The 22,112-nt window shown below is 35.5% G+C and overlaps 1 protein-coding gene across 1 annotated transcript in view; it reads right to left on the minus strand.

Moving 5' to 3' along the window:
* The window catches only part of LOC136752651 (complement C3), a 65,071-nt gene extending 54,527 nt beyond the window's left edge, over positions 1-10,544 (minus strand). The window contains exons 1-9 of the mRNA XM_066708143.1: positions 10,397-10,544; positions 9,485-9,680; positions 8,573-8,735; positions 7,942-8,012; positions 7,246-7,334; positions 5,869-5,951; positions 5,548-5,635; positions 1,409-1,514; positions 755-875 (exon numbers count right to left, since the gene is read on the minus strand). Of these exons, the coding sequence (XP_066564240.1) occupies positions 755-875; positions 1,409-1,514; positions 5,548-5,635; positions 5,869-5,951; positions 7,246-7,334; positions 7,942-8,012; positions 8,573-8,735; positions 9,485-9,680; positions 10,397-10,467 (988 nt within the window). The 5' untranslated portion in view covers positions 10,468-10,544. The remainder of the gene's footprint in view (positions 1-754; positions 876-1,408; positions 1,515-5,547; positions 5,636-5,868; positions 5,952-7,245; positions 7,335-7,941; positions 8,013-8,572; positions 8,736-9,484; positions 9,681-10,396) is intronic.
* Positions 10,545-22,112: the final 11,568 nt, after the last annotated feature.

The following is a 22,112-nucleotide window of genomic DNA, read 5'->3' on the forward strand; positions in this document are numbered from 1 at the left end:
CTGAATACTTGACATAGACACTGCTGAAAAATACTTATATGTCCAAATTTAGTTAGCTCTGCTGTTAGACATTTGTAGAAAGTTTTGGGTGTCAGTGATGGTACAGAACTGTGTCAGGCAGAACGGTCTGCTTCACTTTCAGAAGCGGAGATGTGTGCTTGATGTGTGCTTGACTTGCAGACAGACAGGGAAGAGATTAGCTACATTATGTTGGAAGATATAATCTCAAGTGCTGTGTGGAATCTCGAAGAAATTAGTTTTATTAGCAGCATAGAGTGAAATCCACATACAGAAATAATTAAATATTTTACTGCTTATAGTTAATATCTGAGTGCATGGCACAGGCATGGCACAGCACAGACGCTTAAGCCAGTGGAACATAAGAGGCATAAGTATCTTGTTTGAAGTATCTTGTTTGAAGAAAGAAAGGATCTTTAAGGATCTGCAGGACAACTGAGGTTGAGGCAGTGCTCCACTTATGCACATTGTATAAAGCTTTCCTCTGACTATATCCATTGCTTCTGAGTCATTGATTCTGAAAACCCCACAACAACACCATCAAATCTTGCAGTCTAAGTTTATTTTATACTGGATGACTGCTTTTGGTACCTCAAGGACACCGAAAACTATGGCCAAATTTGGACCATGAACCATGCTTGGTTTGGCTGCAGAGAAGGGTATGACATAAATAATATTAACATAAAAATGTTAAACTGCAATCTTGATGTGGATACCTTAAAAATAAAAAGCTTACCACTTTGTGTCAAGACAGAGGCAGATATATAGATATATTTGTTAAGAAGCTTTTCCATGTCTGGGAATGTCTTTAAAATCATGTCTCTTGTTAAGGTGGCTGTTCCTTTTCCAACCTTGATCTGAAAATTAAATTAATTTTAATTAATGTATTAATTACCAAATCAGGTCAGTTTAATTTTCTTCTTTTTATAACTACATTGTTGCATATGAACCATAACTACCTATGGCATTCAATACAACTATCCCTGGACACATGGCTAGGCCATGAAAAGCTTGAAAAGGTAAATAATTAAAAAAATATATATTTACAAAGATGTAATGAGCTGCTGTCAAAGTAATATATAATAATTGTATTTGATTGTATGTCTATGTTCCTTCCTTGATTACCATCATGAGACATTTACTGTAATTTTGGAAATCTACTGTGTGTAATTACTGACCTATGAAAGACATGCAAAATGATATATGTATCATACATGTAAGTTAAAATCCCAAAACAAATAGACTTTTACTAAATCACACTACATTAGTCAAACTTAATTTTACCTTCATGAGAAACAGATTTAAAGTGACCTTTTTAATAAATAGTGCATCATACTTATTTATAATTGGTATGTATTATTTGATTTCTAGTCAAGTAGATGTTACTTACTTCTATTCTCTGTAGGGAGTCTGGGAAACTTTTCTTTTCACCATCTTCTGTTATCACTCCAAACACCACATATGCAGTCCCTGACACTTCTTTTCCATACAAGAACCTGATAAACACATAAAAAGGAACTATTACAAAACTTGACTGAGAAAATCAGATTCAGTTTACTTAATTGTTTTCAAAATTGTGCTGAACCTCTCCGTCAAACAAAAAATAAAGTAACTGGATATAGGTAAAGAAGAAAAACAAACATGCACATTTATTATCAAAGAGACATTAGTGTAATTTTGATGTGAAATTAATTAACATTCACCTTCAGAGCCTTTTGACCTTACCAAACAACATGAGTGGGGAAAAAAAAAAAAGACTTTAAGAGTTCTTTTTTGTTTTAATTAACAGAAAATAGCATTTTCCCAGAACTGTACAATCCTAAAGGTGGCCGTATGCTTTTTAGATGCTTTGATAGTCAGACAGGTCAAAATGGTCAAAGCAGGTGTTGACTATGTGTTTCTATAGGATAGCACAGTGCATATGTGAATACATCAGTTAATGATGCACTAGACAATAATGCAGAAAAATGCTAATGAAAAGTACATTCATGTAATTTTAAATGGAAGAATAAATACCTGTGGCTTGTTTTTCAGGATGGCAAAATGTCATTTAAAAAAGGTTCTCTACAGTTTTGCATTTTAACAACTTTCTTCCATTATAAAAGTCTATTTGGTTACAACATAACATAACATATCTGTTAATATTTCTATAACACTATATAAATATTGACAATAGTCAATGCCTTACATCTTAGTAACAGATGTTTTTTCCCCGTTTGTGGGGAAACCACAAAAATACCCAAAGTATGTGGACATTGGGACCACAGTTTGACAGAACAGGAAAACTCATGCCACTAGTCTTCGGATGTCATCTGTGATAGGGCTGCTCAATTAATTTTATTAATATCAAAATCATGATTTGAGGATTTGAGGCTGCAATTATGGCTTTTTATTTGTTTATTATTATTATTATTATCAGTAAATAATATAATATAGTATATATAATATGAGGGTTAGGGAGTAACGGAATACAAGTAGCAGCGTTATGTAATCAGATTACAGAATTTTGATACTTGCATTCCCGTTACGTTCCTCCTGTCAGACTAGTATTGTGATTACCGATACTTTTAAAAAAAGAGTTACTTATACATAATTTACATTAAAGTGTAAAAGTGTAAGGGATTTAGGCGTCTCTGGCCAAATAGCGGCTGATTCGGCACCATTGTACAGCAAGCAGCAGAATGGAGCTGCTCTATAGTCAGCGATGTCCCAGACAGTAACACGCAGCTCTACTGTGTGAGCAGGGGGTTAACTCGTGCAAGTACAGCAATTGTTCACTTCCAAAGAAAGCAAATGCAACAAATATTAAAGTGCAATGCAAGATGTGCCTACCACTGGACAGTCTGCTTCCGAGGACTAAACTTAAAATCTAAAAATAAAACATCTTATTTTTTAAATGTGTGCAACTGTACTATTATGCTTGACATGCCAGTAGAAAATACGAATTTTCATAATAATTATAATAAATACGCTTTAATAATTACATATTTTTATGAAAGCATAATAATAAGCAAAACGGCAGCACACGAATAGTCTAACCCAAAACTGTATCGATTGTTTGTATTTGCAGTAATTTGCAGTTGATACTTAAAAAATAACGCCCTTATTGCATTGATTTCAAACTGTGTTTTCGGTGCTGGTGAATTGAAACCGGTGATGATAATAACATGGATAACAATACATGGCGTTTAAATCCCCTTTTATTACAGCAAGTTGCTTGATCCGTGTATCTTCACAGATAAAACAAAATAAACTGTAGTCTTTATAAGCATTAAACGTACTTACCATTTACAGACATGGTACCTGTTTAAGTTTTCAAGAAAATATGTTTCCAGATATCAGTGATTAGCAGAGAACTGAAACCAACTCCTGCATTAAAATAACTGAACGTGATGCACCTTCTTTGACATTAACACATTATTGAAAAAATAAGGGTATCAAGATCATGTCCGGCGCCACGGGGGGGCGCCCCCTCACATTTTATTTTGATCCGGTTATTAATTGTCCATGTGCATTCTTGTCACAAAACTGACGTGCATTGCCGCACATTCTGTAATTTTACTTCCCCCTTTATTTCAGGCTCGATATCCAGTCTATCCAGTGGTGAAGAGCCATATCCAAGACACTCTTTCCAGACTTTTTGTTGTTGGATTTTTTTTCTGTTCATGTTGTACAGGCTGTGTAGTTAGTTTTAATCTGCGTTTCTTGGTAAACTCAATCACCACTTCTACTGCATTTGAAAAGCTGTCGGGGTGAAGTGAGCCCCACAAATCACCGAATGATCTGTTAAATGATCTGAGAAAATCCTCTTTTTCTTTTGCAGAAATTGAATAAGTCGCCTTATTTATGGGATCTTCTGGAGAATGGTGGATCCACTCACACTCACACAAACGTTCACTATACACGTTTAACCATGACTTGTAAATGAAACCATATTTGAAATCCAGCGCATTCTGCTAATGGAGAGGTTTGGTTTGTGTTCCACTCCCTGACTGCCGTTTATTGGCAGCGCAGATAAAAAACATGTTTTTTAGTGCAAAACAATACAGAATGTATATCCCATCTAACAAACAATGTCTCCATAATGCTGCACAACGTTGCTACAAAGTAAATTACGTTGCTCCATCATTGTGGCAATTACGCTACGTGCCAGCAGGGTATATGTTTTACAATGGTATAGTAACGCAGTTTGTGGATATTGTAGCGTTCTGCGTGTGTTAGCATAATAATAGCATAATAAAATGCGACAACTGATCATGCATCCAACAGCTCGGGTAAATTTCCCAAATATTTCTCAGTGTACGGACTTTGTCAGCCAATCCCACGCATACGAAAATAACAACCCTCTCCTCGCTCCTCATAAACACCAACAGTTTCTGAATTGAGTAGAACACAGATTATCCCAGAACCAGAAGTTCGAGTTATTTATTGATTGATTTATTTTGCCTTTTGTTCAGGCTGCTTATTATTCAATCTGTCAAAAAAGAAAAAGAAAACTACGAATAGTTCAATTCAGGGACGACTGCAGAAATGTTTCATAGATGGTACTATGCGGGTGCTTTTTCACTGAATGTAGGTGCTTAGCGATCTGCATAAAATATGTGTAAATACGGACCAGACCCGTTCTAACAAGTTGAAGGGTGATAGTGCGGTCGTGGGGAGGGGGGGTATTATTTTCCGTAGGACCCCCCTGGCGCCGTCCATGGTTCAATCTGTCAAATAAAACAACTAGAGATGTGTTTTTTACCAAATCACAGGGAAATGTGACTTGTTGATCTAAATGATTAATGATCATATTGCAACTGAAATCGCAGTCACAATATCTATCAAAATAATCGCGATATGATGTTTTGTCCAATTCATACAGCCCTAATCTGTGACCCTAGTTAATTCTACGTCCATCTGCATCCAGGACTCGGCATAATCAATGGGACCTTGAAGTCAACACCTCTTTCCTGGTCAATGGACTAGAAAATGTCCCTCTGCCAAGCCTCCAACTGGATGCAGAATTGCTGAAACAGCATATCAAGACAAGGGAGACACCATAACTCCCGATCAGTCTGGTTCTAAACAATCTTCCACAGACACGGCTGAAACAGAAATGTATCTGTGCTGGACTCATGGATTGGAGATCTGGAGACAGTTTGAACATCCAAATAGCATTGAAGACCCAACTCCCAGACAACACAGCTTGGAAATCCCGAGGACACACTGGAAAACCCTGGAGTTTGGACTTTGCACAGTAGCTGTGCCTTTCTCCTTCATATGTGGGAGGTTAAGAACTTGCTAGACTGTCTGTGCTGCTGAATGCCAGACAATCAACCACAATGGCATACAGAGGAGAGCCGATGGAGATCCAATTTATTTGTATCTTTTGAAATAGATTACTGATGAAAATAACTAAATACCTTTCAGTTAAATGTAATGTCTTCATAGCGTTTAGATGTTTAACTGTTTTTTATGAACAAAATAAATAAATACATTCTGAGGGATTAGTCCAGGAATTATTTAATTAAAGACACAGCCTACCTTGCAAATATTTCCACAGTAAGTGATTGATCATCTATGTAGAAAAACAGTTGTTGTGGTTCCAGCTTCACTTCAAAACTTGGCAGCACTAGAAACCAACAACAAAAAAAGCTTTGATATTAATGTTTTTCTTATATAAAGATTGCAGTGGCCGACACAAGACTGATATACAAATAAAACAACACTTTCATTGACATTGTATTCATTGTATTGACATTTTGTGACACTACACAAATTGCACTTAAAAATGTGAAAACACAAAACAGATTTAGTCAGAAAATACAGAATTATTAATATTAATATTAAAAAAGTGTTTCCTACCATACTCCTTAACTTCAAAATCTGCTGTAAAATTCTTCTGAGGCGTCTGTTCATATTTTGTGACCACCTTCCAGGTACCCACACTGCAGAAAGACACATGTTTGGTTTGTAGTAAACATGTTTACAAGTTGTTTGTTCTACAAATACTAACCACTTATATGGGACCACATAAACAAATAGTTCTCCAACATACAGTAACATTTTTAGTTAATTGTTTATTTACTGCTATAAATTAAGCCTATAAACCCCACCCTGCAATCAAGTTACACTTTTAACACCCAGTACAGGATCAGCTGAGCAGATTGCAATCCATTAACTACATGGAAAATCAGAGCACAAATGAATGCCAGATCCAAGGTCCCAATAACATAATACAGTCATGTCCCTGAAAATGATCAGAGAGCATTGAAATGGCAAAACTCTTGGCTAACCCCACAGTTCCCAGGACCCATGAAAGATTATGAAAGTATACAGACAATACCTTGGCTATATATAAATACACCAGCACCTCAGCGTTCATGAGGTAGCCATGAAATTTGAATGTTTCAAAAAGCCTGCCGCATTTGTTGACTCTTTATATGGAATTTATTTTGTGATTTTTTTAATACATATAGCTTACTGTGCTCTATACACATCTCAAGTATGTACAGGATATCGGGTGTTCAGTACATGTCAAAAGTTTTAGAACACCTAAATTATCCCAGTTTGTATTGAAATGTATGCAGTTAAATGTCTCAGTGTACTGTGAAATTAAAGCATAGAACAAATAAACAATTGGAGATAAAAAAATAAATCATTGAATTGTATTGTTTAACAAAATGCTCCAAATCCATGTGCTTCTCTTTTATCCCATGTGTACTCTTCACTGCTGTGTTGTTTGCCAAGTGTTTGGTGTCCCATGAAAGCTGAGACATTAGACTCAATAAGAACTGGAGAAATGGGGGTGTTCTTATACTTTTGTGTGTATAAATGTTGGTTTAACCACATTTTAATTTGGTTTTCATGGTTTTCAAATTTTTATCATATTATATATATATATATATATATATATATATATATATATATATATATATATATGCCATAGAACTCTAGTTTAAGGTTTAGTTTAGAGGCAATTTGAAGGTTGCATACCCAGCTAACACACAACGTTGCCATAATATTGTATAACGTGGGGGGCAGTATAATCAGGTCAAAATGCTTGTTTGCACATTTATACTGGGTACTGGGAACATATCCCTTGTGAATGCTCAGGTGCTGGTGTATACAAACATATACCTTTATGTGTATACTGTTTACATGTATTAATGTAAACCCCACATGTTATATATAAATACATTTAAGTAAGTTGTATTAAATAAAAAATACGGCATGACATACTTAACAATTTCTGGTAGTTTATAGGAACTAGAAATGATTCCATTTATTGGTGATAATAGATCTTTCTGAATAATAATACCATCAGGAGTCTGTAAAAGCAAAAGCAAACATTATTATTATCCTCAATATATGTTTTTTTTTTTCAGATTACATACACATATATATTAATAAACAATAAACAATTAATGGGATATGTAGTTTGCAACTAAAGCTACCTTGCCTTTTCTTCACAAAGTAATTAGCAAAACATAATTGACTGACAATCTGAAGGAACACTTGAAACGTGCATCCTCAAATCTGTTCAATCCCATCACCGCCCCCTTTATTTAAAAATAAAAATAAAAACTTTAATCATCTGTCAGAAAGTAGCTTTAAATCAACAGAATATCTTGGATGAAGAACGCTGGGTAATGGCATCTACTAATAAATTAATAATAGGAATTTTATATTTTTGTTATATTCATAGAATTTTCCACACTAACATTTATGAAAGAAGTTAAACATAAACATATCCACACCTGTTTGTAATCAGCTATTTCTATTGGGTTGCATACCTTATTTATATTTTCAAATACAATTTATATCCAGTTTAATGAAACCGAATTTAAAAAACTCAGAATGGATTATCATAGTTCAGTGACCTTCATTGTCCTACAACTTTAAATTCTATTTCTATGAAATAAATATAAACTTTACCATAATTTCAACAGAAACAGCATTTCTTATAGGATCCAGACGGTTGGACAGAGCAAAGATTCTAAAAAGTACTGAGAAAAGTACAGTGCATTAATTTGTTATATTTATGACAGTCAATTATGCAATACATTTAGAATGACATTACTTTTGAACTTTTTTGTGATCTAATTTGCATGCAGAAATATTCTTATGGTAAAGAAATACCTATCGATATAAGGTTTAATTCAATGCCATCCATCCATCCAGCCATCCATTTTCATAACTGCTTATCAAGGCGAGGGTCGTGGGGAAGCCGGAGCCGATCCCGGCAGGCATAGGAATCAAGGCAGAAATACACCCAGGACGGTAATTCAATGCCATTTTTTTTTTTTAATATTAATGTATGAACCAGTAGTTCATGAGTGGAAGCCACTAAATTGAAATACTCTTATTTATAACCTGGGGCAAATATTTTTTATGATTATTCAGATCCAACATGAAAATGTGTATGATATGGAACATATGGATGGTTGACTTCGGTTGAATGGTAGATATCTTTCTATCTATCTCTCACTCTATCTCTCTCATTTATTATGCTTCCATGTGCACCATAGCAGGACAGAGTGTGTAAAGTTTCATATATTGGACTTACCTGTGTCAGTGGGGGTGTATATGGATTTATCAGTCTGCACAAATATGTAACCAGACTGGAAGGAAACAAGAACTGATTTCTCCACCACCTGAGTACCAAATTTTGCTGATAGGTAGACATACTGGCTTAAACGTGATTCTTTATTGAATGGTTCATCGCGGATCTAGACATTGGAAAAACATGAACAAATCATTCACCATCATTTTAAAATACACATTTAAATACAAATACAGTTCAGATTATTCATATCTTTAATTTGAAACAATATTCACTGATTTATGTATTTTTTCATGAAACTATATTTATGTGTCAGTTATGTATGGTTTGTTGAACAGACTAGAGTAAGTATTCCAGCTGATTTCTACAGAGTGCAAAGTTTCTGGACTCTCCACAATCAACTGAAATCCTTACACTTTTCTCTACACTAAATCAATCTGGCAAATAATTATAGTTAGTTATATCCATTTCTTGAAAGTAATGTTGTTGTTTTTAAAATGTGTATTGTTAAAATATTATTTTCAAACAATCAAACAAAAATGTTATACTGTAAATGTAATGATTGATATGTATTCTGTACTGATCATTCTGTGTATTTTTACCTGAATTAACCACACAAAATAAAATAGTAAGTGGTGTGTTATTATGGTTTCTGACAATATTCACAGAAGAACTGATCCCAGATAATTAGCAAACAAACTGTAGTTTAATCAGTATTCTAAAACTAACACAACAGTAGCAATATCATAATAATAAAGAATCTCGAAAAGTCAAATAGTTCTGGGGACATTGCATTGCATAGCAAAAAAACATGAGAGTAAGAATTGTTAATTACTTAAATTGTTTGATGCTAACAGCATGGTAATGCATAATAACCATTATATGTCTGGCTGTTAAAGGAAGGTATGCACTCACCTTAATTGTATATTTTGCTTGGTACTGTTCTGCTGATTTCAATATAACTCTGCTATTATGCAGGTTCTGCTTTCTTGCTGGAAAATCGAGTACAGAGACTTCCACGATTAGGTCTCCTCCACTATAATCGTGTGCTTCAAGAACGATATCTTCATCACTTCCAACTCGTAGGATATTTGGGGCAGTAAGAATGTACCTGATGAATAAGATAGGATAAATACAGTAATCTTAAGTATCAGCTTCCATCTAAAATACAATAGATAGTATCATAAAGTACATTTGTGCAGCTTTTAAAATATTGAAATTATCATTTGTGGAATATGTTTCTAGAAAAATTGTAAAAACATTTTCAATCCAGTGTTCTAAAAACTAGAAAAATCATATGCATATATTTCCATATTAGAAGTACTGGCAGCAATATCAATATAAAATATCATATCATCTTACAATATATATATTAAAAAAAATGAATGTTTGAATGTGTACTTCAACTCGATGACACACCTTATTCAGGCAATGGCAGTTACATTATACACTCCCCATTTAAACATCTAGCCATTGAGACATTGTATTGCCATTTTTTTCTTTATATATATATATATATATATATATATATATATATATATATATATATATATATATATATATATATATATATATATATATATATATTTGGAAATATTGTAATAAATCCATCCATATGTCATGGAGGTGACTATTTGTTTTGATTACTGTATTATCCTGAGTACACAATATTATTTTCTCAAACATTCGGAAACTAAAGTACATTTTCTGTTCTGTTTATATTTCTGTTTATATTTCTCTCTGTGCATTTATACATTTGAATAGTAATTTAAATAGTACTTTAAAAACCAAACGATATGTATATCAAATAGCCAAAAGAATACTCACACTGGGGCACATTTGAAGAGTGCAGGGAAGGAGAAAGCCCACAGAGTGAGACATATCACGTATGCACGCATCCTGCACAGCTAGGTATGTCCAACTGTTGCTGACACAGGGGAGGTTACACATATATATGCACTCGGTTAAGCAGAGTTACTCACAAACATTTTAACCTTTAAACTAAGAGGAGGATTTTGATAATCTTGTCAACTTTTAAATACAACAGTTGGCTGATTTCTCAACATGTCTGCTGAGAGATACTTAAATGGAAAGGGGTGGGGAAATTCCACAGGGAATTAATGTTTGTAACAGAGTCAAAACTACACATTTCAGAAGGCTTTTTTCAGCATTAATTTGAAGCTAACAAATTATTAGTACCCACCTGGATATAAAACCCTGTGATTTTAGCAAATTTGTAATGCAGGAGTTGAGAGATGAAAGGCTAACATTTTACAGGTAACAAATACATATGTAATTTGCTCACATAAACAAAACATCATGTTACTAAAATCCCATAATGTTAAGTGAGGTGCTATGAAGCTGACTCATTATTTCACACACTAATTCAAATAATACAAATGTCAGTTTAATTTCTACTTCCATCTGCAGTCTGTAAACCTCATTTGAATTAGTCACAGTATACCTATTGATTTTAAAATGTTTCATGTCATGTCAATGAAAGGGCTGATATCCTTAGGTATGAGCTTTTACAAAATAAAATGACCTGACCCCATCCTCCTCACATTATTTTTTATTGGGCAAAGTTCAACAGCTAAACATATTAGCCTCCAACCAATTGATTAAAGATTGGGAGTGTGTTTCAACATTTATCTGCAAACAAGTTTTAACTTCTTGATAAAGGATGTACCAGGTTTTTGGCAAAAATTAACAGGTTTATTTTGGAATCCCTCTCTCCCTTGAATCTAACAAGAATACCAGGACTGGAGGATGGACAAATAGCTCCAATGCAGAACAGAGTGAGGATGATTTTTCTTCACACCAAATAAACTGCTGGAATTTATGCACACAAAGCTTGAATTCAACAACACAACAACCACTCTCAAATCAACTGTTACCAGGTTTTGTGGTCAGGTGAATCAAAAAGTGCTATATTAAATGACAAAAATGTAAGATGATGTGGTGGACAGAACTAAGAAAAGAATGGATTGAAAAGTATACCAAGTTATTTTAGCCAGAAGCATGTAGCACTCAGTAGAACCTCAAGCTTGGTCACAAATGGATAATGAAACATTCATCCAAGTCTATAACCACATAGTTAAGAGAGACACAGAATCAAGAATCACTCTATAGACCTCCATCCAACAGAAGGTTTGTTTTAAGACCTGGAGAAATCAATCCACAAGCACATACTTCACATCCTGGAGGAAATTATTATTATTTGATAAAACATTTTGGTATGCTGTTACATTAAGGGGGCCAACAGTTAATTAAAACTCTGAACCAAAAAAATATACTCCGTTGTGTTCAGAGAAACCAAGGTGTTTACAATGGTGTACAGAAAAGCATTTCTGCCACATATATTGCAATGTATTTATTATTTTGCTGGTGAAAAAAAAGTCTCCTGATTCCACTGGTGTTGCATGTAGTTTTTAGACAATATTATCTTCACATCCCAGGCATAATAACCCAGTTAACTGCTTTCAGTCATTAACATTGAATTTACTGTGCATTTTATTACATAATGTAACTCTGTCCTTGTTAAACAAAGGTAGATACGGAACACGTTTGATTGGTTTGATTCACCTCTATTTATAATCAACAAGATTGTACCTTCATGTGATTAGTTTTTTAAGTTCTGTGTGTGTGTGGGTGGGTGGGGGTAGGGATACATAGTTGTGCCCTGGACACAGAGACAGAGATCAGTGTTGTGTCTGAAAAAGCCAAATTGCTCTGGGATGCAACCCCCGACTCTCTCTCTCTCTCGTTATTTGTTGTTTTCTGTAGCCGGTGAATCCAGTTAGCAAAAACACTATAATATTAAGCAACAGGCAGTGTTCAATTTGAATTTGAAAAGGAGAGGGGAAAGTTAGGTGAAAGAAAAAACAAGAAAATCAGAAACACTACATATCACCTGACTGTCAAGTTAGTATAGTCAACATGGAGTTTACTACTGCCAGAAACTTTTTTGTTTGAAACATTGGCTTGCTCAGAGACCTGGCATTACATTTTTCCTCCCATCAATATCTGAAGGCATTATTTCCTAATTTCAAAGACAAATTGACATAAAGCAGGACTTACATTTTCTTGCAAAACTCACATATGCCACCAACTCAGGTTGGCCTCTTATCTTTCTCGTAAACAGAACGCTGTCTTCATGTGTGCTAGTCATAGTGCAAACTGTTCTAAGGTAGTTCTGCATGTTTTGTTGCATAGGGAAAAAAAGGCAGTTCTGTCCTTTACCATCTTAAAAACAGCTTATATGAATCAACAAACCTGTAGCCTACTGTAAATGTCTGTAAGAACTACTATATCTTCCAGGGATCCTTTTGATGTGTGGTACAATATGATAATTATATTTTGTGATCAGTGAACAAGTTAATAGATTTTTTAGAGACATCTATGGGGTAGATTTATTGCCAATGCCACTGCTGTAATACGGCAACAATCATTCACATGAATACAAACCATGCCAAATTGGCACACCGCTGCACTTTGAGACAAACAAGAAAACATATTCCTGAACATCAGGTTTAAACAAGAAATGGTCAGCCACTGTAATCTAAATTAGTTGTAGCTTGGTTTAAGCCCAGTCTTAAGCATTAAAAATGCTAATGACAATCACTGAAATCTTATTTGCTTTGTTTTAAATGTGCATCTGTTTATTGATTTTGAACTATCAGTCCTCCCTTGGTAATGCCTACATTTTTCAAGGATAAAACGACAGATTTTTGTTTGTTTTATTAGTTGCATATATATATATATATATATATATATATATATATATATATATATATATATATATATATATATATATATATATATATATATATATAAAAAATGTTTTAATAAAAAAGCAACACAGAATAACTATAATGCATCTTCAAAAGAACTATGATGAAATTTCAAAGGCATCTGCTTACTGTGTCCTTTTTGGCCTAAAATAAATATTTGATCATGATTCCTGTAACTGACACATTTACCCACAGTATTCCTGCCCCCCCCCAACAAACACACACACATTTGCCCCACTTGTGATTGCATCATTTTGGAGCTGATAACGTACAATGCTTCTAGTTGTAGTGATCTTCAGACACCTTTTTCTTGCATTTGTCATTTAATTTATTTATTCTATCATGTTGTCATATTGCACAGTTTAATTGGAATCCTCCCTATCCCGTCCCGGTACAGTGTGAAGTGTTAAATCATTTAGATCATTAAACTTAGAAATCTGTCAAACTCCTGCGTCAGTGAGGAGTAACTACTCCCCCAAACAGTGCAAGTAAGAGAACGCTCCGATAAGATAAATATTTGACCACGATTCCTGTAACTGACACATTTCCCAACACTATTTTTTTATTTTTTCACCCACTTGTAATTTATTTTTTTGAAAAATAATTTAGAATTACACTACAACTTGGGTGCCGTGCAAATTGAAAGGAAGAAACAGTTAATATAAATGCCATTCACATATTTTTTGTTATACAGTAGCAAAGAATTTTGGACAACATTGTCCAAAAAATAAGTATATTTCATTTAATTGTTGATAGTTTTATAATCAACTAGCTAATATATATTATAAATTACAATTCATATTTGCTACAGTGGCATAAGTAATGGATTTAAATGGGTAGGTACTTATTTCACCTGTGGAATACGCTGAGCATATAATCAGGTTTTTAAAACGTATAAATAATCAAAATACAACATGACCTGAAGGGCTTTAACCTTATTTTAGGCATTTACCCAGGTACTTTTGCAATGTTAATTTAACCTCTGGACTCCTGGTAGGTATGCCTTTGTCAAGGAACTATTATTTATCTGTGATATTACCCAATTTTGGAAAGAACAAAAAACTAACCTAACTGCAGGTTATAGTCCTAACAAAAAGCTTTGAAGGAATCTATTATGCTAATAAATCAGAGAGCCTATTGTCATACAGAGAGTGGAGATAGTCAGTGATAGGAAAAAAATATGCAAATATAGTGGCCTTTAAAGAAAACATTCAGATTACTAATGTTTAACTATTGACAATTTCACAAAATATATAAGCATTTAAGTAAGTAAACAGATTCATAGTGCAAGTAAGAGGACACTCCGATGACACAAGAGGGAACACAGATCAAAGAAAAGTGAGTGGGAAAATGAAACAAAACATTATCTGTATTTCTCTTTGGTGTGATAGAAACAATAAATTACATATACTGATTGTTCACTCTTTTGTAATATGCTTCTTTGCAATTTTGAATTTAACAAAAAAAAAAAAAATGTATATATATATATATACACACACACACACACACACACACACACACTCACCTAAAGGATTATTAGGAACACCATACTAATACTGTGTTTGACCCCCTTTCGCCTTCAGAACTGCCTTAATTCTACGTGGCATTGATTCAACAAGGTGCTGAAAGCATTCTTTAGAAATGTTGGCCCATATTGATAGGATAGCATCTTGCAGTTGATGAAGATTTGTGGGATGCACATCCAGGGCACGAAGCTCCCGTTCCACCACATCCCAAAGATGCTCTATTGGGTTGAGATCTGGTGACTGTGGGGGCCAGTTTAGTACAGTGAACTCATTGTCATGTTCAAGAAACCAATTTGAAATGATTCGACCTTTGTGACATGGTGCATTATCCTGCTGGAAGTAGCCATCAGAGGATGGGTACATGGTGGTCATGAAGGGATGGACATGGTCAGAAACAATGCTCAGGTAGGCCGTGGCATTTAAACGATGCCCAATTGGCACTAAGGGGCCTAAAGTGTGCCAAGAAAACATCCCCCACACCATTACACCACCACCACCAGCCTGCACAGTGGTAACAAGGCATGATGGATCCATGTTCTCATTCTGTTTACGCCAAATTCTGACTAGAAATCAAGACTCATCAGACCAGGCAACATTTTTCCAGTCTTCAACTGTCCAATTTTGGTGAGCTTAGGAAAAAGAGGCTACAATTTGCACATTTGTAGTGGAGATGAGTGGTACCCGGTGGGGTCTTCTGCTGTTGTAGCCCATCCGCCTCAAGGTTGTACGTGTTGTGGCTTCACAAATGCTTTGCTGCATACCTCGGTTGTAACGAGTGCTTATTTCAGTCAAAGTTGCTCTTCTATCAGCTTGAATCAGTCGGCCCTTTCTCCTCTGACCTCTAGCATCAATAAGGCATTTTCGCCCACAGGACTGCCGCATACTGGATGTTTTTCCCTTTTCACACCATTCTTTGTAAACCCTAGAACTGGTTGTGCGTGAAAATCCCAGTAACTGAGCAGATTGTGAAATACTCAGACCGGCCCGTCTGGCACCAACAACCATGCCACGCTCAAAATTGCTTAAATTACCTTTCTTTCCCATTCAGACATTCAGTTTGGAGTTCAGGAGATTGTCTTGACCAGGACCACACCCCTAAATGCATTGAAGCAACTGCCATGTGATTGGTTGGTTAGATAATTGCATTAATGAGAAATTGAACAGGTGTTCCTAATAATCCTTTAGGTGAGTGTATATATATATATATATATATATATATATATATATATATATATATATATTGTGTCAGATGTATTTTTAGTGTACCCAGGTTCCTTCTAAGAGTGTAGGAACTGTTTGCTACCCAAAGGAAAAAATTACAAGAAGAGAATCTGGTTGATTGTGTACAACAGTATAACCATTAACATACACTGGAACTGTGCCCTTAGATTTTAAGAGATACAATAATGCACTGAAGGCAGGGGGTTGGCATTTCTTTTTCTTTGTACAAGGCTTAGTATGACTAACAGTAGCAGCTGCCATATTTTGTATATTGTATTGAGTCTTTGTAAGATGTTCTTTTAACATTGTAAGGATTCTAGACCATGTTCACACATTTCCACTACCAGAAAATCAATCGTGTGTTCTGCATCTTACTAATAGGGTTGCTGTTGCAATAAATGGCAGGGGAGAAATGCATTCCAGCTTTTAAGTAGTCCTTGGACAGTGGGTCATGTGAACTATTATACAACAGCAAATATGCTTGTTTAACAGAATGAAAATAAATTAATTAAACAAACAAAAAAACTTGGTTTTCAAAGCATTAAGCCTGGGATCATTCCATATCAAATCAACTGTGGATATACTCATCTTCTTGATTTTAATTAAATGCTGTACGTTATTTCCCCCATAATTAGCATAGAAAAGTGTCATTTTAAAGCTCCTGAATAAATTATTATCTGACAATGCTTTTAGTTTTTCTTTTTAGCATTTTATTGTAGCCTTTGCTTCTGTGATTAAATCAGCGGTCCTAAACCCTTGTCCTGGTCCTGAAGGAAAAAAAATAAACATATGTAAAATACAATTTTATATACCATTACATTTTCACTTTATAAAAAAAATATAATTAATTAAGAAGGTAATTTGTTTATTTGTAATTTGTTGATAAAACAGTATGTTTATGTATGTTTATGTATATACTTTATCCCTCAAGGAGCAGACTTTCAATACAAGTAACAAGTTATTTGCCTATTTGATAAATGTGTTCCTAGTATTGGTTTGTGATTAATGACTGGGTGGAGTTCAAAAAGCCACAACCATAGCTCAGGAAATATTGGAAGATTTATTTTATTATTACAGAAGCTTCTGGAGGGGGAAATAAATTACAAATAAATACCTCCAATATAGGGTGTCATGATGTCTGATCTATCTGTGATTGATTATGCACATCATCATAACTGACATAACTTTCTGTCATGCATTCACCCCACACTTCCCCAGTTCGGCACCAGATGTCGTCATCCCCTACATTCTAGCCTTGTCACTGACATTCCATTCCCAAACACCATGTACATGTTGTTTAATTGACCCTCTCCTCAAATGACCCTCTCCTGCTTCACTCTTCCCATCTTATACAGTTAGATCCATAAATATTTGTACAATATGTGCTGTAGACTTTAATCTTTAATTTGAGGGTAGTTATATCAACATTGGGTGAACGGTGTAGCATTTACACACATCTTTATATGTGGTCCCCCCAATATTAGGGGCTCAAAAGTAATTGGACAAATTAACATAATCATTAATTAAATTGTGAGTTTCAATACGTAGTTGCAAATCCTTTGCAGTCAATGACTGCCTGAAGTCTGGAACCCATAGACATCACCAGATGCTGGGTTTCTTCCCTGGTGATGCTCTGCCAGGCCTGCACTGCAGCTGTCTTTAGTTCCTGCTTGTTCTTGGGGCGTTTTGCCTTCATTTTTGCAAGTGACTGAGTTAGCTCTGTGGACTGACTGTATGTAACCTGCCTTGGATTTATTATTAAAGTTTTTTAATTGCAACCACCTGCTTGCTGGCGTCACTCATGACACAGCCCAGCAGGCAAAATACATTACAAACAGCGTTGTTTCAAAGTCATATTTCAACGTTGAATATACATTGAAAATTGATTGGATTTGCAAATGGAATCGCCATCGAATTTTCAATGGTGAATCAACGTTGATGATTCAACATTGGATCAACTTGAAATAATCTACGTTTATTCAACGTTGGATAGGCAAAGTTGAAATTTCATTGAAAATTGGTTGTATTTGCAAATGGAATCGACATTAATTATCAACAGTGAATCAACGTTGATGATTCAACATTGGATCAACTTGGAATAATCTACGTTTATTCAACGTTGGATAGGCAAAGTTGAAATTTCATTGAAAATTGGTTGTATTTGCAAATGGAATCGACATTAATTATCAACAGTGAATCAACGTTGATGATTCAACATTGGATCAACTTGGAATAATCTACGTTGAATAAACAACATTGAAACTTAGTTGCAAATTTATTGCATTTGCAAATGGAATCAATGTGGAATTGTCAACATTCCTACAACATCAATTTAATCAGCAAATGCAAACAACCACAGAAAGAGAGAGAGTGAGTGATGACAGATAGAGGTAATCTGGGGCGAGAAGAAAAGAAAACAACTTAAATACACTTTCTTGGTGTTAACTATACAAAAACAGTAGAGGAAAAAACAAGATACACCTTCAGGATGAACCTAGAATGAAAACTTTTTTGGCTGAAATTACTTTATTTTCATGTGCTAGAAGAAAAACAGCCCTGCACACATTGTGTAGAAAATAACACAAAATGTGTCATAGTACTATTCATTATTATTAGAATTTCTACACATTAATTCTAAGAGTGTATATTAAACTAGCTGAATGCTAAAATGCTAAAAATGCTATCAATCTTTTTAAAACCAGTTCCATGCAAGTTAGAGAGCACTTTTATACACACCCACAATTTTTCCAATATGTTTTATACAGGTCTCCAGTTTAATTAAAGTTGAATAAAAAAAAAAAAAACAGTCACTGATAAAATATTTTAATTGTAGTTACTATTTTGATAATACATTTGATCTCACAAATATTTTTCCTTTAGAGGAATGTGCTTAAATTTGAATTATATACCTTAATCTATTTCTACAGTATATAGTAGTTAAACATTCAAGCAGCAAAGACCCTTTCAATAGCCTACACAAAACATTTATATACTCTTACTTGAGAAAACCTTCCTCCATACAGCCAGCTTCAGTTTAATTGGAGGTTCTTCCCAGGCTGTGTTTAAGTTTAGAGCGCTTTACCGCTTTCATCTAATTGGCTGATTACTTGATAAGCCTTTCCGACTCTATCCGATTCGTCGGCTAAGCTGTTTGTCATAGAAGAGCATTTATTTATAATATATATATATACATACATACATACATATACATATATATATATACACACACACATATACACACAGTGAGGGAAAAAAGTATTTGATCCCCTGCTGATTTTGTACGTTTGCCCACTGACAAAGAAATGATCAGTCTATAATTTTAATGGTAGGTGTATTTTAACAGTGAGAGACAGAATAACAACAAAAAAATCCAGAAAAATGCATTTCAAAAAAGTTATACATTGATTTGCATGTTAATGAGTGAAATAAGTATTTGACCCCTTTGACTTAGTACTTGGTGGCAAAACCCTTGTTGGCAATCACAGAGGTCAGACGTTTCTTGTAGTTGGCCACCAGGTTTGCACACATCTCGGGAGGGATTTTGTCCCACTCCTCTTTGCAGATCCTCTCCAAGTCATTAAGGTTTCGAGGCTGACGTTTGGCAACTCGAACCTTCAGCTCCCTCCACAGATTTTCTATGGGATTAAGGTCTGGAGACTGGCTAGGCCACTCCAGGACCTTAATGTGCTTCTTCTTGAGCCACTCCTTTGTTGCCTTGGCTGTGTGTTCTGGGTCATTGTCATGCTGGAATACCCATCCACGACCCATTTTCAATGCCCTGGCTGAGGGAAGGAGGTTCTCACCCAAGATTTGACAGTACATGGCCCCGTCCATCGTCCCTTTGATGCGGTGCAGTTGTCCTGTCCCCTTAGCAGAAAAACACCCCCAAAGCATAATGTTTCCACCTCCATGTTTGGCGGTGGGGATGGTGTTCTTGGGGTCATTCCTCCTCCTCCAAACATGGCGAGTTGAGTTGATGCCAAAGAGCTTGATTTTGGTCTCATCTGACCACAACACTTTCACCCAGTTCTCCTCTGAATCATTCAGATGTTCATTGGCAAACTTCAGACGGGCCTGTACATGTGCTTTCTTGAGCAGGGGGACCTTGCGGGCGCTGCAGCATTTCAGTCCTTCACAGCGTAGTGTGTTACCAATTGTTTTCTTGGTGACTATGGTCCCAGCTGCCTTGAGATCATTAACAAGATCCTCCCGTGTAGTTCTGGGCTGATTCCTCACCGTTCTCATGATCATTGAAACTCCACAAGGTGAGATCTTGCATGGAGCCTCAAACCGAGGGAGACTGACAGTTATTTTGTGTTTCTTCCATTTGCGAATAATCGCACCAATTGTTGTCACCTTCTCACCAAGCTGTTTGGCGATGGTCTTGTAGCCCATTCCAGCCTTGCGTAGGTCTACAATCTAGTCCCTGACATCCTTGGACAGCTCTTTGTTCTTGGCCATGGTGGAGAGTTTGGAATCTGATTGATTGATTGCTTCTGTGGACAGGTGTCTTTTATACAGGTAACGAGCTGAGATTAGGAGCACTCCCTTTAAGAGAGTGCTCCTAATCTCAGCTCGTTACCTGTATAAAAGACACCTGGGAGCCAGAAATCTTGCTGATTGACAGGGGATCAAATACTTATTGCAAATCAATTCATAACTTTTTTGAAATGCGTTTTTCTGGATTTTTTTGTTGTTATTCTATCTCTCGCTGTTAAAATACACCTACCATTAAAATTATAGACTGATCATTTCTTTGTCAGTGGGCAAACATACAAAGTCAGTCAGCAGGGGATCAAATACTTTTTTCCCTCACTGTATAAATAAATATATATATATATATATATAGATACACACACACACATACATTATATATATGTATAGATTATATATGTCTACTGTTTATATATATATATACATTTCGTCAGTGATGAATCGTTGCCAAAACCACGTTGAATAGTAGTTGTTGATTGCAACTAGATTTCAACAACGAAACAATGTTGAAATTATGTCGAGTGCCTGCTGGGAGGGCTCAGAGTCTGTAGCTGGTGATAAAACAGACTACAAAATCTAAACTATTCTACAGCTGAGCGGAAAAAAACAATTATATTGTAACGACCCCCAGGTTTGAGGGTGATTACTGAAATAATACAAAATAGGTTTAAAAAACAAACTGAGGTTTATTCAGACGAACTGGGGGCTACATTCACTTTCACTCCCAAATTATTTTGCACAGCACAACACAACACTCAGTAGACACTACAGCACCAACTCTTTCTGTAAAGCATCATCAAGCACTAATATATCCCCCCACCACATGATCCCCACCCCCAATCACTGCTCCCCAGCAATACCACCACGTAGACGGTGGGGAACCACGAAACTCCAGAATATGTAACACCCCTCCCCAAATGCATAACAATAACCCCAACACAACAACACAAAAGCCAGGATTGCTACAATATATTGATGTAATTACAAGCAACTCTAGAGCCCTTAAAATTAGAAAGAAAACAAATGGAAATAACTAAACGATAACTCCTAAAATCCCAATCCATAGGAATTAGAAATTTGCTGTGTTTCCAAATGTGTGTCTTGTACTGTATCCTGACTGTATCTTTATTTGTTTAATTAATTGTCTCACTCCTTGCCTCTCTCTCTATATATTGTGACAGAAGCAGAGGTTAAAAAAAAAAAACTGAGTCGTGGAACACTGGGGGAGGAGGAGTGTGACAGGGAGGGGGTTAATTGTTACTCCCTGTCTGCTTATGGACTGCAGGTGATTGGGGTGATTGAGCAATTAAGGTCAATCAACCCCAGCCACCTGACATATATAAGGGGGGGGGGGGTAGAGGACAAGGGGGTACAGTGTTGGGCCGGTAGCAGGGGAGTTTTGAGCTGATGGTTTGGTTTGGTTTGGTTTGGGGGTGTAGTCAGTGGACCAGCCGGTGTTTTGTGTTGTAGTTATTTAGTATAAACCTTTGGTTGGCCCTCGCGCCAGAT

The sequence above is a fragment of the Amia ocellicauda genome, chromosome 7, assembly GCF_036373705.1.
Source record: "Amia ocellicauda isolate fAmiCal2 chromosome 7, fAmiCal2.hap1, whole genome shotgun sequence".
Lineage (NCBI taxonomy): Eukaryota > Metazoa > Chordata > Actinopteri > Amiiformes > Amiidae > Amia > Amia ocellicauda.